At 31.7% G+C, this 18,336-nt stretch overlaps 1 protein-coding gene across 3 annotated transcripts in view; it reads right to left on the bottom strand.

Annotated features, from left to right (window-relative positions):
- HOMER1 (homer scaffold protein 1) overlaps window positions 1-18,336 on the bottom strand; it is a 171,184-nt gene that overhangs the window by 104,381 nt on the left and 48,467 nt on the right. For all 3 annotated transcript variants that reach the window (XM_074282347.1, XM_074282349.1, XM_074282348.1), the window contains exon 2: window positions 4,442-4,598. In XM_074282347.1, coding sequence (XP_074138448.1) covers window positions 4,442-4,598 — 157 coding nt within the window. The remainder of the gene's footprint in view (window positions 1-4,441; window positions 4,599-18,336) is intronic.

Raw genomic sequence — 18,336 nt, forward strand, 5'->3', positions numbered from 1 at the left:
ACTTCCCTGAAGAAAGTTAGGAATCTTATAATAGTATCATTTAGTTCAGGTCTTATTTTAATTAGAGCTCCAAAAAGCTTTACCAATAAATAAATGTTTAGAAGGATCATTTGTTATCAGTGAATAAATGAAGAGATGAACAGCATGAACCAGAAAATCTTCAGATTTTGCTGTAGTTTGGAAACAGCAGGACACTAGTTTCTGAAATGTACTTTGTAGTATCCATACTCTTAAGACTCCAAACTTCAGGCAGATTATCCAAATTGAAGAACATAAAAATAAAGCATATTTTCAGGTTAGTGGATAGTGGAGGCATCCAGATTCAAATGAAGGAGGCCCAGGTTTAAGTCCTTCCTTTGACACACACACTAGCTTTAGAATTAATGATCCTGAATAAATCATTTAAACTTCAATCTTCCAGGCAATCTTTTAAGTCTATCAGTTGCAAAACCATACTGGTAGGAAGAAGTTTCCTTCCAACATGAAATCATAGGTCTAAAGTGAACAAAAGGGTATTGTCACTTACTTTGCCTTAATTAAGCGCTTTGATATAAACAAGGTCTTTGTTTATTCTAGCCTATGGTAAAAAAAGAGAACAATCTTTTAAAACAAAACATTTAATTACTTTCCAACCCTAGGGAGGTTATGAATCAGACACCTTTTGTTCTTTTGGACTAGTGCATTGTATCTGTATTTATATGGGCAAAATTAGGGTCTAGTCTCAGCAATAGCTCAGAGAACTGGAAAGAGCTCTAAGCAAATCAAGATAGAATAAGAAATCTGGATAGCCAAATGCTTTCTTAATACTCTGGATTTGTTATTTCTTTTGAAATACTCAGAGGGAATCTCAAAGCCCAACTTCTTTATTTTATGGCTGAGGAAACAGACTAGGGGAATTAAGTAGCTTATCTAAGAGACCTCACTTATATATTCAAAGTAAGATTTGATCCCAGGTCCCCTAATTCTAAAACTAATACATTTTTTATTGTAACATAATTTCTCCCTTTTGAATGGCCTAAAAATTGAACCCTATCATAAGCATATATCTATATTGAAAAGAAAAATGTTTAAGATTTTTAGATCTTTTATGTTGATATCCTATTCATTTAACATAGGAAAAATGAAACAAGAAGGAAAATAGAAAATAAATTTTACAGAGATCATTCATCTCTCTTCTCTTTTTAAAGTCACTTCTCTTGAAATTCCTTGGCCAAAATTATAGTACCTATAACTTCAACCAAATTCATTGTATGGGGGATGGAGTTTACTTCCCTCTATTGCTTAGCTTCTGTGAGGTTTCAATCATATTCTCAACAATCACTATTTTTAAGTCAAAGAGAGTTGAAAGTGTTTGTTTTTCTTCTTTTGTTTACTATGCAAAGGCTCATTTTGTTAGCTCATTCTCAGCTTAGGAATGGCAGAGGAAAAGCCAGAGGTGAAATTAGGGGGACTTAAGTTCTAGAATGTACATAATCTCTCAAAATACCTAAATGAAACATACTGATGCTAAAGAGAGAAGGGAAGATGTAGGTGACTCTCTTATCTATCTATCTATCTATCTATCTATCTATCTATCTATCTATCTATCTATCTATCTATCTATCTATGGCTCTTGTCACCCTCTCACAAAATTCCTTGGCCAAGACAATGGTGCCATGATTTTCTTCTAGGAAGGACTAAGATCTGGGAGGGAATAAATCTTCTCAAGAGAAGAGAGGAAATGGAGAGGATGAAAAGCTGAAATACGTAACTTTTCAAAACTAGATCTCAGCTCAGGTCTTGACTACCCTACAGCAGCATATTTCTAGAAGTATATCAGGCTTTTAGGGTATTAGACAGAACTATTCTATCTGACTCTGTCCTGTTTTAATCTCTCTTCAATCCTGTCCTTGTTCTTAAAGCTCTTCTAACAGGCTATTTTCACAGTGCCTTCTCTTTAAAGGATTACTAATTTAGAGTTGGGGGGGAAACCTAAAAGTCTAAATTCTTCATTTTACGATAAAAAAAAACTAAGGTCTGGCTGGATTTTGTAACTTTGGCAAACTTTGAATCAAGTTGCTCTAACATCCAAATCCAGCGTCCTTTGATTCCCTTTCCCTAATAACCCAAGTGACTACATTTTAATCATTTCTAGCCCAAATCCCTTAGTTTACCAATACACTTTGGGAGGATGGAGGAGAACGGTTTTTTTTTAGACATATTAGTTTATAAATTTCAATTTGGTCTTCATTTTTTTACCTTTTTGTAACCTAGCCTATCTCTGACCCATTGACTCCAAGTTTGTTTTAACCCTGAAGGAAATTTTGGATGTGCATTTGGATTCACATTTACTGAATTCTTAAATGTCCTCAGAAAGTAGCTTTAAAAAAAAAAAATAATAATATATATATATATATATATATATATATATATATATATATATATATATATATATATCTTTATCTTTCCTCAATTTCCTATTCACATGTTTGTTCCTTTAAGCAATAAATTTTAGAAATATTATATTATTATAAATAGAAGTGTAGCATGCCAATTGTGGCATTTAGCCAAATTGACGTTTTTACAACCTTACTAGAAGGCTTTAAAGCAAAAATTAGATAAAATACCTGCAGTGAGAAGAATAAGATTATGTTTTTGAGGTATGGGCATTTAGAAGAGATTTTCATCACTCAATCATGTACTTAACAGAGACAGAAACAGGTTAAACACTCTTATAAAAGAAATAAATTGCAGTGTCTATTTAGAAAATGCAGTCATGACTGCAGAACTCTGCAGTAGTTCATAGGTTTAGAACTAAAAAGAGCTTTAGTTTGAAATATCCATTTAAGAAACTAACTAAAATAATACATGCAACAGAAAAATATCCAAATCAACTATTAAAGAAAATTTATTTACTTTAAAAAATAAAAGTATATGAAAGTCTTTTATAACCAGATTGAATGATTCTAAATAGGAAAAGGGCAATAAGGTAACTGAGTGGAGAGAATTCTAGTCCTGGAGTCAGGAAGATTCATCCTCCTGAGTTCAAATCTGTCCTCAGATACTTACTAACTGGGTGATCTTGGGCAAATTATTTAATCCTATTTTCCTCGGTTTCCTCATCTATCAAATGGACTGGAGAAGAAAATGGCAAAGCACTCCAGTATCTCTGCCAAGAAAACCCTAAATGGGGTCATGCATACATGACCAAAAATAGTTCAACAACAAAACAGGAGAAGATAGGTTTTGGCATTACAGTCAAGAGATAAAAAGCCCAACAGTATTATCCGATGTTGTATTTCACCTGGACTCAAGAAGTCATTTTGACTAACTCACCAGAATTGCTTTCTAGATAGGCATTCCTTGAAAATAAATCACTGAAAGACTTTTACTCTTTAGGTAAAGATGCAGTTAATATAAAGTCTACTCTAAATACTTCTATGTGGTTTCTCTCCTTGTATAATGGGGTTTCTGTCCCCCTCAATTTCTTTGTAACCTTTTAGCCACCATCTACGAATATCAAAACTTCGAAGGACACAGAAGAGAAATCAGGGGTTGGTAGTGTTGTTCAATCATTTTCAGCCGTGACCAGTTCTATGTGATTCCATTTGGGGTTTTCTTGACAAAGTTACTAGGATGATTTGCCATTTCCTACTCCAGCTCATTTGAGGAAACTGAGGCAAGCAGGAATTAAATGACTTGCCTACTTTCACACAGTTGTGTGAATATCTCAGGCCAGATTTGAACTCAGAAAGAGAGTCTTCCTAACTCCAAACCCAGCATTGTATCCACTGTACTACCCAGATGCCCCAAGAAACCAGGTATATATGACTATAGAAATACACTAAGGAACAGAATTAACCTGTTTTATATTCTAAATCTGGATGTATTACATTCAAATGAACCACAACACATCATTAATCTAGGCCAAAATAATTTGGTAAAGCTTCATTGAGGAAACACATGGAGATACCTTCTCACCAATTTTATATAATGCTATATTGCAAATATGATATTGAGAAATATCAGACATCAGAAATATAAATATAAAATATGAACAGTGTAAACTTTGATATTCTCAATGATAAGGAAACTGACCAAAATTAAGCAAATACTCAGGAATTTTGCCTTTATTTTTCAGACATGAAGAGTTCCAAAAATAGGTTCTGGGACAATCCAGGATTCTTACAGGCTCCTATATAAACTCTGTAAGTTTATCTGAAGTAAACTATCAAATCTACTGAATGTTCTGGTACATATCTATAAGTATAATAGGTTTATTGAGCAAACTAATTTAATAAAATTTTTTCATTACCTAAAGAATCAGTGATGGTAGTATTTTAAAAGTTTTTTTTTTTTAAATACTTAAATACTTCTCAATACTTAAAAACCAAATATTTAATACTATACCATCAAGAACAAGACAAATATTTAAAAGAAAAAAAAAAAAAAAAGAGCTAACCTTTGAGCCATCTAAGCTGATTATTCTATACACATTTCTTGTGCTGTCATAGAAGTAAGACACCGTAACCGCATGTTTGCTGGTGGGAACCCAGTTTTTCTTTGTGTTTGGGTCAATCTGGAAGACGTGAGCTCGAGTGCTGAAGATGGGTTGTTCCCTAAATGACAGAAAGTAACAATAAGCAATCTGATTAGAAGCAATAGTTAAAAAGAACCACTATATAATAGATCTCCAAATCTTAAAAATTAAAAAACTATCATAATAGTATGGGAGGTTAGTATTTAATATTATACAGATAAAATACAATTTCAAGGGGAAAAGATCATCTGGGTAGTCATCTGAGTGTGAAAGGTGATATACTCTACAGACATTTAAAATACTGTTTTTAAAATATAGTTATACACATATAAATATAGATACAGATATACACACATTATTGTAAACTACTTCTTCATCTCCAGGTTTAGAGTGTTGAACATGATATCAGGAAGATCTGAATTCAGATTCTGCTTAAGATACTTGGCAAATCACTTAAACCCTTGGCTTCAATTTCTTTGTGAAATGGGGCTAACATCTCACAAAATTATTGTGAGGATTAAATAGAGTACTTTGCAAGTAAATCTTAAAAGTACTGCTGTTTTTAACTACTAACATTCTTAGTGTTAATTAATACAAGTATAATATCATTTGATCAAGACGAATAGAAAATTCTTGTTAAATCTTTTTTCTTTAAACTTTAATATTCTGATTTTTAACTTATGAGTTGTAATCTGAAATAATTATACTAGTTATGTTTTGGCTAAACCTCAGTGACAAGAATACTTGTTTAATTCACTCAAAGCTCTCCCCATGAAAAAAGCTTTCAAAGTAATTAGCACTTGTCAATCAGTAATCACATGCATGATTTATTAGAATGAATAGCATCTATAGATGGATGAAATCATGTAATCCTACTCCCTCACTTACAGAAATGGAAACTGAGATCCTAAGAAATCAAGTGACTCTCCTCAAATCACACTGAAAACTACAAGGGGAAGGTTTCTTCTTGATCCATATGCAGAATTCTTTCCCCAAAACCTGTACTACCTCAATTAACTTACTTATAAATAAAAAAGTTTCACTTTCTTAATACTTTCCCCAGAACAAACCAAAACCAAACCCTATGTAGTAACATTCACCTTAGCAGACTAACAATGACCTTTAAGGTCATAGATTACAGAGTACAAAATGAGAAGTATATTGTCTGACACAGCCAAGGTATTAATTTGCATGCTTAATTTGTTCCAAATAAAGGTCCAATTTAGGACAGTAGAGGTGGATGGGGTTGGGGTAGGAGGGGAGCAGGTATCATTGGGAAGTGATGGTGATATTTCAAAAGAGAATATCAATAAAACATTTTTTTTTAAATTTGGAATAAAGCTCCTTAAAGGAAGTTAATGGAGAGATTGAGCAAGTTGTATCTTTAAAAAAAAAAAAAATTTGCACTCTGACAAATGAAGTCTGTATTTTGTTAAATATTATTTTTGAGATAAACATATATAATCACATTTTAAAAACTACAAATTATATTACAAAGAATCATTGATATATTATAGATTGCCAAATTCCTCCATCATCAGATTTATTTTTATATATTGTAAAAAGATTTAATTTCCTTTCTGACATGTTGCTTTTTATGTAATAAAAGCTCTAGAATGTTAATTTTTTTAAAAAAATCTTGAGTCCAACACATTTCTCAAATAATATTTTAAAGATGCATTTATCCAAAGTCTAAAATTGTGTATTTGCTATGCATAATAGTTTTCCTATCTAAAAAGCTTAAGGTCTTATGAAGAGAATTTTATATTGGCAATATTTAGGATTTTTTTTAAATCCGTAAATAAATGAAGAAATACAAGTGGTAGCAAGGGAAGGAAAAAGAAACATAACAGTTAGAAATAGATTAAACAAGTTCAATTTCTAGGCAAATGGCTTTCATTTCAGGTCACTGAATGTTCCACATCTCTTTAAAATGCTTGAGCCTTCAAAAATGTCACATGGGGATTTTTCATTAGTGAAGTGGTAGTAGGGAAGGAAGATGAGCATTCACTCTGTTCTTCAGTAATGCTCATGATTCTCTCAATTTTTTATTTCTAAAGGCCTCAAAAATATTTTTCAGGGCAAAGAAACTGTTTTGAAGGGCTGAACTGTCAAATACACATCAAAGAGTAAAGGTAATATTTCTCTTTCTCTTCACAATGTAAATTTAATTGTCATTGTAAGGTTATAGGTAAGGTATATATACATAATATACATAGACATATATACATTTGTCTATATATATACAGATCTATGTGAAATATGGGTATTTTTCATTATTTATTATTCCTTTATGTATAATACAATTTCTAGGGTTATCTCTTTTAGTCATGTCTATTTTATTGCTACCTTGTCTGAAATAATTGCCACCAACATTTTTTAATTCATCAATCATAATAAATTCAGCTCCACCCCTTCATTTTAACTGTGGGAATATATTTCAAGTATGTTTCTTTCTTTTTAAAGGAAAAACATGTTTTGGGATTCTAATTTCTAATCTATCTTATAACCCTTCTTTACTTTATGGGTGAATTCATTTCATTCATGTTCATTATGATTATTTATTGTGTTTTTCTTTCTTATATATTTTCATCCATTAGTTTTCTTATCCCTTCCCTCCTCCAAAAAAAAAAAAACAAAACCCCCAAAAAACCCAACAAACCTTTCTATAAGTTAGTGAATGATATTCAAGAATTAATGTGATCAAAACATCTGTCTGGTGAGTTTCTTCACATTTATATTGGTTTTTGAACAAAAACATATATAATTTAGAGAAGATTCATAACTGGTCTTTGAGACATAATACAACTTGCCTCGGTTTAATCTTTGAAAACTCCATACCACAATGAGATATCAGAATAGGACTTTTGAGGAAGAAATGTTTATGCTAAAATTTCATGTTGCTCTTTAAAAGGTTTGTTTTCCTTAATGATATCTGCCTTCTATAAATAATCTTGTCAGATTTTTTTCAGATTTGTAATATGATTAAATCTAAAAAATATAAAGAGAAGGAAACAAGGACTTATAAAAAGTGTTATTTGCAAGGTACATCATTTGTGATGACCATTTTACAAATAATCCCCTAACAACCTTGGAAAATAAATGCTAATATTGGCCCAATTTTACAGTACAGGAAAATAAGGTAAATAGAAGTTAAATGACTTACACAGGTCATACATCTAGTCAATACTTCAGGGCCATTTTTGAACTCAAGTATTCTTAACTCCAGGCTCAACACTGTATCCTCTACTGTGTAGAATATAATAGCACTTCCATATAATCACTTTTCCACAAAGATTTTGTGATTTAGCACAAAATGAATGCATTTATAGTAGTCAAATCAATTGGAATTATGGTAAGTATACACTATGGCCTTTTTACATTCAGCTTTAAAAGGGTATTTTAGGATCAAAAAGCAGGGAAAAGATCTATCAAAATCTTGATAGATTTTTGTGGTGAACCACTTATAACAATGGTTCCTTATGGAAACCCTATGCCAATAAAAATTAGGGAAAATAATCACTCTGGACTTCTTTTCAATATATCCTCTAATAGAAAATACCACAGCATTATTAGACATTTCTATAATAGCCCTGACTATAAATCTGTGGGTTGTTTTTTTTTTTTAAGGTAGTAGAAGAAACTGCTGATAAACTAGAGAGAGGCAGCTTGATAAGTTAGAAAAACCATTGGCTCTGGAATCAAGGTATCTGGGTTCAAACACTACCTCTTACTTTCTCACTGTATGACTGGGGGTAAATGATTTTGCCTCCCTGGCTCTCAGTTTTCTCATCTGTAAAATAATGTTAAAATAAAATGTAAAAATAAAATATGGTCTCTAAAAGCTCTTTCAGTTCTAGATCTGTTTTCCTATGAATTAGCCTGGAATGCTCCAGTTCAAAGTTTATATTGTTTCAGATCAAAGTTTATCATAATTGTTAAAGTTAACACTTTTAGTCAGACTAACTAGTACCCAATAATCCATCCCCAGTAAGACTAATCTTAGACACAATTTTCTTTGTTTTCACTATATTTTATACTAGTTCAATGTTTTAATAATTAACATTAAAACTGAAGTCAAATGAAATACGGTTATAAATTCATTAAATAAAACCTTGACCAAATTTCTGAGATTAAGAAGCAGAGGTACTCACAGGGCTGGGGAAAGGAAAGTTTTCAAGCCAAAATATACAATTTACTGAAGTCTGGTCTGTATTCCCTACCAACTACTTGACAGTAATACAGTCTCAATACTGAGATGGAAGCTATAACCAATCACAGAATCTCAGAGCTAAAAGGAACCTAAGAAACTATTTCAGTAATCCCCTCTAATAAAATACTTGCCAAATGCTTATTCAGCCTATTTGAAGATTTTTTTTTTTTTTGGTGTCTTTATGTGGGAAAATGGGGGGTAGTGGAAGCCCAAAATATTCAATTTAGGACAATTCCATTTATCAGAAACAGTTCACTCATTATTGCCAGTTTTGCCTTTGGGATCAAAGGCAAGTTCAACCCTTCATGACAGTGCTTCAAATACTTTGAGACAGCTATCATATTCCAGCTAGGTTTTATCTTCTCAAGGACTACATAACCCCACAGTTCTTGTTAACCAATCCTCATAGTGCGTGAAATTGAATCCTTTCATCATATTTGTCACTATCCTTCCAAAAATTTGGTACCTAGGACTAGCACAATATTCCAGAGGTGTTCTGTCTAGGATAGAAGGCAGCAAAACAATTACAAACCCAGTCTTGGGCATCATGACTTCTCAATGCCGCTTAAGAGCACATTATATATATTTTTTGATGACCTATTACACTATTAATTCACATTGCATCCACAGTCCAACATCCAGACAGTTTTCGGAAAACATGCTATGTGGTCATATTTCACCTATCTTGTACCTGTATAATTGATTTTTTAATCTAAGCTTAAGATTTTATAGTTGGCCCTAATAAATTTCAGTTTTATTAAATTCAGTAGAACCTTCTAACCTATTAAAACTGTTGGATCCTAAGTCTGTGATCTAATGTGTTACTTATCCCTCCTAGCTTTGAGCTATTTGAAAATCTTATAAGAGTGAAATCCACACCTCTACCCAAGTCATTGATGAAAATGTCATCTGCAGCACAAATCCTGGATTAATAAATTCATTTTATAATTTTGTATAAAATTTAGATTTAGCTATAACAAAAATATGAACTGTCAGTTCTCAAAAAAAAATTCTTATTTCACTAAAACCACTAAAAATTCCATCAATTAAATCTTTAGATGGTCACATCTAAAAGCCTAATAATTCATGTAAAAATTATTTAAAGGCAAACATAAAAGTTTTAACCAAAATAAGTCTAAATATATTTAAATTATCATATAGAAAAACTTTTTTGAAATGAACTTACTTCGCTTGCCTTCCAATCTTTTGCTTCTCAAAATTACAAGGTAAAGGCTATTAACTAATTAAAATACATATTAGCTGATTCCAGTTACCAAGATGCTTACAAGAGAAATCTCTTATAATACTTCTTATAACATTTCATAGATGTGACATTTAAGAACCATACAGTTCTTCACATTTTCACTCAGCTTTTGGTATGATCCTATTATTTTACTATAGTCTGCTGAATGAAAAAAAAAAAGGAAAGAATTAAGTGAGCTTGGCCAAAAAATAAAAAGGCAAAACAAAACAGACCAATTTAAGGTATAAAAGTATATGTATATACATATTTGTTATTTGTGTGTGTGTGTGTGTGTATATATATTTATTTATATATTCTCATGTTGTATATATACATATATGCATTCACATTATACATATAATCTTAGGGCTACCAGAGCTAATTCTAAACTAAGCCTTTTTATTACTAGTAGAGAATATAATATGTATGACTTTTTTTAAAGAGTGGGAAACTTGCCAGCCTCTCAGACCTAGAAATGAAAATCAAATAATGCAGAATTGATAGAAGTCTTTTCAGAAAATATCTATGTTCAGAGGAACCAACTTAAGTCATTTTCTTCCTCACTTCTTTTGTATCCTGTATTCTCTAAGTAGTCCCTTCTCAATTTCTTAAGTTGGACAAAAGCAGATATTGGAAAGGTCACAAATCTAGTTGATTGACAACAACAAAAAACAAACCCAAGTTTTGTTGAAAAGAAAGGAATTGAAGTATAATATATATGACAATGAATATTACGCAGCCCCTTTCCCTTATGTATTTCCTGCCAATGACAGAAATGATAGACACAAGATAAAGAATGAGATATGTATTTTGGACATGGCCAACATGGGAATTTTGTTTTGCTTGACTATGCATATTTTAATAGGTTTTTGTTTTTCTTGAATAGATGGAAAGTAGAATGGAAAAAAAATTCTTGTTAACTGGAGAAGGGGGAGAAGATTAGTATTAAGAAAAAGACTAAGTCAGGTGATGAAAGTGTTAAGGATGAAGGTGGATAGTTGGAAATAAACTTGATCTGTAAGGATGAGAGAGAAAAGGAAGGTATAAACTTCAAAGAAACTATTAGGAGTAGTCATATATTTAGACCTGGAAAAGATCATCTTCTACTCATGGGAAAAATGAGACCCAGAAGAATTAGGATCTGGGAAACAGGGATTTGAACCCCTATCCTGTAGCTTAAAATCCAAATCCCTTTCCACTGTACTATATTTGATCAGGTTGATGGTATAGAACACAGAATTAAAGAACAAGTAACATGCTTCCTCCTCCACCTCCTGTCCCTGTGAGGAGGGCTTTAAAAAAGAATGGCTAGAAGATGACCATCTCCAAAAAAAAGGGGCAGGTTTTAATCAAATATCTGGAAGTAGGTGGATAAATTATCCAGCAGACTGCAATCTTCAGTTACATATTGGTTAATAAAGATTTGATTAGTAACAAAGGGCTGAGAAGTGCTGGAATTCCTATCAACACCTACTTTTTTTGCTGAAGCAATCCGGGTTAAGTGACAGCTAGGAAATATTTATTAAGTGTCTGAGGTCACATTTGAACCCAGGTCCTCCTGACTTCAGGGCTGGTGCTCTATTCACTGCGTCACTTAGCTGCCCCCCTCAACAACAACTTTTTGTAGAGAAAATTGGCCAACTACCTAACTATACCAGGCTGGCAACATCGCCATCTAGTGACAAACCAAACCCAATTCAAGATCAATATTTTATTGTACATGTGATGTGTATGTGATCTAAGTAGAGAAATTACAGGATGAATGAATGCATGTTTTTATAAAATTATTAGAACAATTAGGGATATAAAAATGGATTAATTTTGAGAAGATACTTCAATGTATAATTTTGAGTTTAGTTTTATATATTCATATAATTTCTCTACTCAAGTATGAGAAGTATAGAGACATGTCTAAATAATTCACATACAGTAATTGATCATAATATTGAACATCCAGAATAAGCAGAGGTTAAATATTTATGTTTCTTTTAGTTCCTCAATGAATTTTCTAATAAATAGTTTACATAAATGTCCATAAGATATTGAAGACAGTTTAAAATTAGATGCTGGGGGTAAAGGGGAATTTGCAGACATAGCTTTTATTTTGACATGGGTAACTGCATATTCTATTTCTAAAAACATTTCTATAATGCCAGTCATCTTTTTTCTCAGAATATTTCCATGGAGATTTTTAAAACTAAAAGTAAATTTAAATAAAATTGCCCTGATTAAAAATGGAATATAATATAAATATAGAAAGTTTAAATCCAACAGTTTTATTGACCTTGTAAAAATAAAAATATGTAAGAAGAATCAACAAGAAATACCATTGAATGATATGATTTTTTTTTTGGGGGGGGGGTCCCAATAGTCTTAATGAAGCTTAAAACTACACTAAAATTTTTAGGATACCTTATATAATATCAAATTTTTGCAACTCTAAGGAAATCAGAATTTCTGTGTTAGAAACTCTAATACTACTGATTATAAAATCATGTATTAATTAGAAACTATTCAATTACTTAACTTAAACAGAATTTTAACATACTATGTTTTTTTTTCTGTTTCTTCATAGGTCCCAAAATTGAAATAATCTTCTCTTATAAATATGCTCCTCCTTTTTAATTTCCCCATTTCTCTTAGTGATAGTGAGAATGTTAGTGTTACAGATGGCACTAACATTCTCTCTGTCCCAGACTTAAAACCCATCATTCTGGATGCTTGTCCTTGGCCCCAACCTATCAGCTGTCAAATCCTATCTTAACACCACAATTTCTTTCATGCCATCTCCCTTCCTCTCCAGTCACAATATCATTGACTTTCTTCATATCCTCATTTTTGATTTAATGGATTTTAATATCCATCTAGGCTAGCATTAATGCCTCCATCCTCTAATTCCTATCTATGATCTATCTTCACACCACTGCCAAAGTAATTTTTCTAATGCAAAGATTGGATCATTGCATTCCTTTGTTTAAAGTTAATAATAATAATAGCTAGTGTTGAATATGTGTCCACTGGAAAATCACTTCTAATTCAAGACCCTGATCAGGGGCTACCATCTTATTTACAAAGCTTTCCTCAATCTCCTAGGTCAATTTTGAGTCTTAGGAACACAGATCAAGCTACTAACATTTCTTAAGGGCTTACTGTGTAACAAAGTTAAGATTGGAGACTGTGCTACAAAAGTGGGCCAAGGCACAATACCAAGAAATAACCACAAAGGGGAAATTGAGTAAATAACCTACCCTCCCCATTACAGCCAATCTCAGAGCTTGTCAGCTAATATCTGTCTAGATAGGACCTTCACTTGTCTCCCCCTATAGATTGTTTCCTTTGGCTGTGCTAAGCTCTCATCCTTTCCCCTTTTGACTTTTGACTGAAGCACTAGTTGGGAAAAGATCCCCTTTTCCTGCTTCAGTGTCCAGATGATCATGAGGCTGTAGCTGGTGTCTTTCTGCAGGGTGAACTCTGAGTTTATATACAGTGGCTGATAAGATCCACCCTCACCCTTTCATATTTTCAATAGGAAGGAGTTATTAAAAGTAATCTCACTAAATTATCTTTCCTCCTAAATTCTTCCAACAACTTCCCTATTTCAGTCCTTATCATTACTATCCTAATCTCCAAGATTCTCTTCCTTTTAGTTATCCTTAATTCCTCACTGAGCTAAAACTACTCTCTTCAAAGTTGCTACAGATCTCTTAATTGCCAAATCTGGTGACCTTTTCACAATCCTCATCCATCACCTTTTCCCCAGCATTTTGACAATGTTGACAGCCCTGTCCTCTTACTTTTTTCTTCTTTGAGCTATTGAAAACAATGTGTATAAACCTATAAATACTCTAATTAACTACACACAAATTTGGAGACAGAATTTTTCATCCTGATTAAAAACTCCCAAGCAAAGAGCTTCAGTAGATTTTGAAACTACTTGTTAAAAATACAAAATATACTGTCTTCAATTAGTTAGCAAGAATTGATCACCATCAATGAAAGTGCAAATTTAGTAACTAAATTTCAACAAAAACAATGGTCTGTGGTTGGCACTGAAAGTGTGAATGCCATTATTTGGTAAATAAAGTCAATAAAGCCTCCATTTGAATCTACATGATCCAAATCAAGTATTAAAATAAGAATAAACTTTCTAGTTTAAAACTAAATTCTCGAATCACCTAGATCAATATGTTAAACCACAACTTTCAAAAATAATGAAGCATATTAAATCAAAATTCTCAAAAAGTAATTACTAATAATATTTTACTGAGAAAAACAGCTTTTTTAATTGAATCAGGATTCTATCATTTATTTTAATATTTATCACTAATGATGTATTATATCAATGTATATCATTGTTATACTATATTTTATGATACATTATAAGGGCTTATAATTGTATATTATGTGTAAGCTTATATATAATTTTCTATAAGCCACAATAAATAATTGTGCATATTATATTAATTTTATTATTTATTTTAAAACTTATATGATTCTATTAATGCAGAGCACTCCTAAGTGAGAAAACTCCCTCAACCAATGCAGTCTTTCTCTGCAACTCACATTCTTAGACTGTCTGTACTGGAGCACTAAGAAGATCACAGCCAGCATAGAACCAGCATAGAACCAGAGGCAGGAACCCAGGTCTTCCTTATTTTAAAGCTAATTCATTTAATAAATATTTATTTAATAAATAAAATATTATTTTTCAAACCTGGCTCAATTCACATCACACTCCCTATCTGTGCACGTAACAACTTATGCCCTTTCTCTGAAACAACCTATATTTAACTGCTTTTTATATATTTACATTTCATAAATATATATATATGCTATATATTCTTGCTTGTTACATACTCCCTCAAAATGGAAGATTCTTGCAAATAGGAATTGTTTCATTCTTTGTACCTAAATTTCCAGCACCTTGCTTGGCACAGAGTAGATACTTAAATAAATACTTGCTGATTTATTGACAGATTCCTTTGTCAACAAATACAATGGCATTCTGGTTTAAAAGTATATATTATTTTAGTTTTTTAACTTATGATGTTTTATGGCATGCATAATTATTAATACAACAGTATGTGGGCTTTATTTATAAATAGGCAAATACACAAATGAAGGCATGTGCTAAAAGTATTATAATGTTAAAAGCCCATGAGGGGTGGGGCAGAGAAAGGGAGAGAGATTTGTAGACCACTGATCATATAATCCATTAGTGGTGCTTACTTTTTCTTCCTGACCCTCTCTCAGGCCATTATCACCTCTCCTATGCATTGAACTGCTCATCTTCAGTATTAGTTATTAATACTTAATAAGTATTAATAATAATAGCTAGTATTTATATAACTGTGAAGTATTTTTGCATAAGTTATTTCACTCAATTCTCAAAACAAGCTTATTAATGTTATTATCATTATCAACTCTATACTGATGAGGAAAGTGAGAGTGAGAGGTTCAAATGACTTGCCCAGAGTCACAAATAGTTGAAGCAGGATTAAAATTCAGATCCTCCTGGCTGAACTCTGTGTAATAATAAGCCTCATTGTTATATTACAATTATAATGATCAAAATATTTGTGTGTGTATTTCCTTCCCCTGTAAGACTGTAAATTCCTGTGAGGATCGAGACCTATTTTTGTATTCCTGTTGCCTAGCATAGTGCCTTGTACTAACTGGGTACTTAATAGTTATTAAATTTTAATTGAATAATTCAGTCTGTTTTTATTTACTTCAGTCCTTTATTAGATTATGGCACAAGTTACACACTGAAATCTTCGATGAAAAATACCTTTCTTCTAATTTCACTGGTTTTTGGCTTATAAAAATATACTAAAATTTTTTATTAATTAACATAATAAAGGCTTCAAAAGCTATATTCTCAAACTGTGCTATTAAGTATTTTATTTTATGATTATATTTAACAATAACTATCTACAAAGTGATTTTTCCCCTTCATCCAAAATGACAGATTTTTAAGTTCTTAGGCCTGACACCTCAACTATCTGAAAAATTAATTTGAATCTATCACTTCTGTTCAAACATCAAATAAAATAAGCTGCTCCATTTAATTTGCAATTTTGAAGATGACAATTAAAGCTAGTTATAAGGTAAGCAAGCTTACTTAACTTCACATTTGAGATCACTTCTGAAAAGTTATGTAAAAGCATTTTTAAAAATATTCTATCATTTGCCAATTAACTTTCCAGAATAACTTGAGAGATGCATAAAATATTAGTACAAATTTTGACGCTGAAAGGGACTGGGGTCCCTGAAAAACCTTTCACATTCTTAGAGCAGTTGGTTTTAGTCAGGATGCAATATATAAACATGAATTCTATCTCTACCGTGCCAGTCAAAAGGACAAAATCTCCATGATCTCTAAACCCTGGAAAGCCTTCATGACTGTATAGTACAAAAAAAGTAAAAAAAAAAAAAAAAAAAAAAAAAAAAAAAAAAAACCTCCCCCCAAAACCAGAACAAACCCACACAGTCTAGTTGCTTATGCTTTCCTTACAAGTAGAACTGGGATGAGATGTTTGTACATACAGGTAAGATTAAAAACTGTATCCAATGATCTAACTGTACTCATAGAGCTAATCACCAAACACATGCCATGGAGAGCAGAATTTTCTGCTATCAAACATTTATCTTTTAAAAATATTTAAATTTATCTCCCAGTGGAATGATGCATATACTCTTATAAGACATGGTCTATATACTACTTGGGTTTTTTAACTGCCTTTTTTAAAATTTCCATCTGAGGAGGGACATATTTGAAAATTAATTTAAGGACAAAAGGTATCATTGAAAAAGAAAATTAAAGGCAAATAAAGGTAAATGCCATCCTGTCACCACCCCCTCCCCTTTATGGTACCCTTGGTACCATATCTTGCTTAACCTTAGTCTTGGTTCTAACTGGAAGGCTTCATTCACATGGATTACTGAATGTTTGCAGCTCCACTAAGCTATAGCTGAACTCAGCATATGAAACCATTACCACTTGGGCTGGTAGAGTTCACTAATCCTGTTCCCATTTACTGTACCAACTTCATTTAATTATCAAATGCTTTCTCTTACAGAATGTATATCCTAGTAGAGTGTCACACAGTGGGGGCTTAATCAATTTACTGATTAAAGTCAGTCAACAGTTTTATCAATTTAAGTAATATTAGATAAGTATCCATTAGCATAAGTGCTAAGTGGAGGTGTCGGGAGTGTATTAAAATTCAGAGCTCTCTTTATCTAGATGGCTAATGCCAAAAAAACTCTATCATTTATATGTTTTAAGCTGCTGGGTTTGTTTGTTCTTTTAAAGATTCTGATATAGAATTCAGTCATGAGACACAGTTATTCCCTTGCATATAGATATATATCTACACCATACCAAATGTTTCAGGTAAAATACTTACATAAGACTGTACATATCTCTAGCTTCTAAATTTAATAGTATCCATTTTTTAAAAAGGCAATGCTAGATATTAGAAGAACAATATTCTAAAAGTCAATTTCTAGATATTATATATAATGAAATATTTAGCTTTCCCACCTTTTTAACCAAAGAATTTTCTACGTCTACAGAATTGCTATCTTCCTAGAGGCTTCTACAAAAACCCCATTATTAAACCTTAATACTGAACTTAAGTTTCATTCCTGGTTCAATATGGTCATGATTTCCTGAAGAAACTCTATCTATATAAACTACTGAAGACCAAATCAAAAGTAAAATCTAAACATCCGATAATGTTAAATATTTGAAGGACAGGATTGAATAATTTAATCATTTAAAATAACATAATTCTAAAAATCAACATATAAAAGAAATTGCAATACCTTAGCAAAAAAAAAAAAGTTGGCAAGACTTAAACTTAGAACAAGACAATAGGAATATTTGACAATGAATAGCAGAGCAGTACTTTTGGACATAATTTACTGAGGAGCCAAGCTAGATTAGTATAGAGCATTTCATCATTCTCAGCTGTTATGTTACCTCTGATTGACATTTTCCAAACTAAACTCTGGTGTAATATGATACAAGTAAGTGAAAATCTAAGACAAAATATTAAACATAAAATCAAGTTTATTCTGAAACAAACAAAAAAACCCAAAAAAAACAAAAACAAAAAAAACCCTCTATTTTAACTTCTGGTGATATAGATGACTACAAATCATGTTACATTACAATCTCCATTGTAGAAATTGTGGTTCACCCAAACTTAAAACAGCCAGCTAGCTTGATCTTCCTGCTTCAAGTCTCTCCTCACATGCATGGAGAAATGCATAACTAGTATAAATAAATTACAACATATTGCCAATGTTAAAGTGCTTGTAAAAACAAACTCAGAAAGCAACAAGGAATTC

The sequence above is a fragment of the Sminthopsis crassicaudata genome, chromosome 1 (assembly GCF_048593235.1).
Source record: "Sminthopsis crassicaudata isolate SCR6 chromosome 1, ASM4859323v1, whole genome shotgun sequence".
NCBI classification, from domain to species: Eukaryota; Metazoa; Chordata; class Mammalia; order Dasyuromorphia; family Dasyuridae; genus Sminthopsis; species Sminthopsis crassicaudata.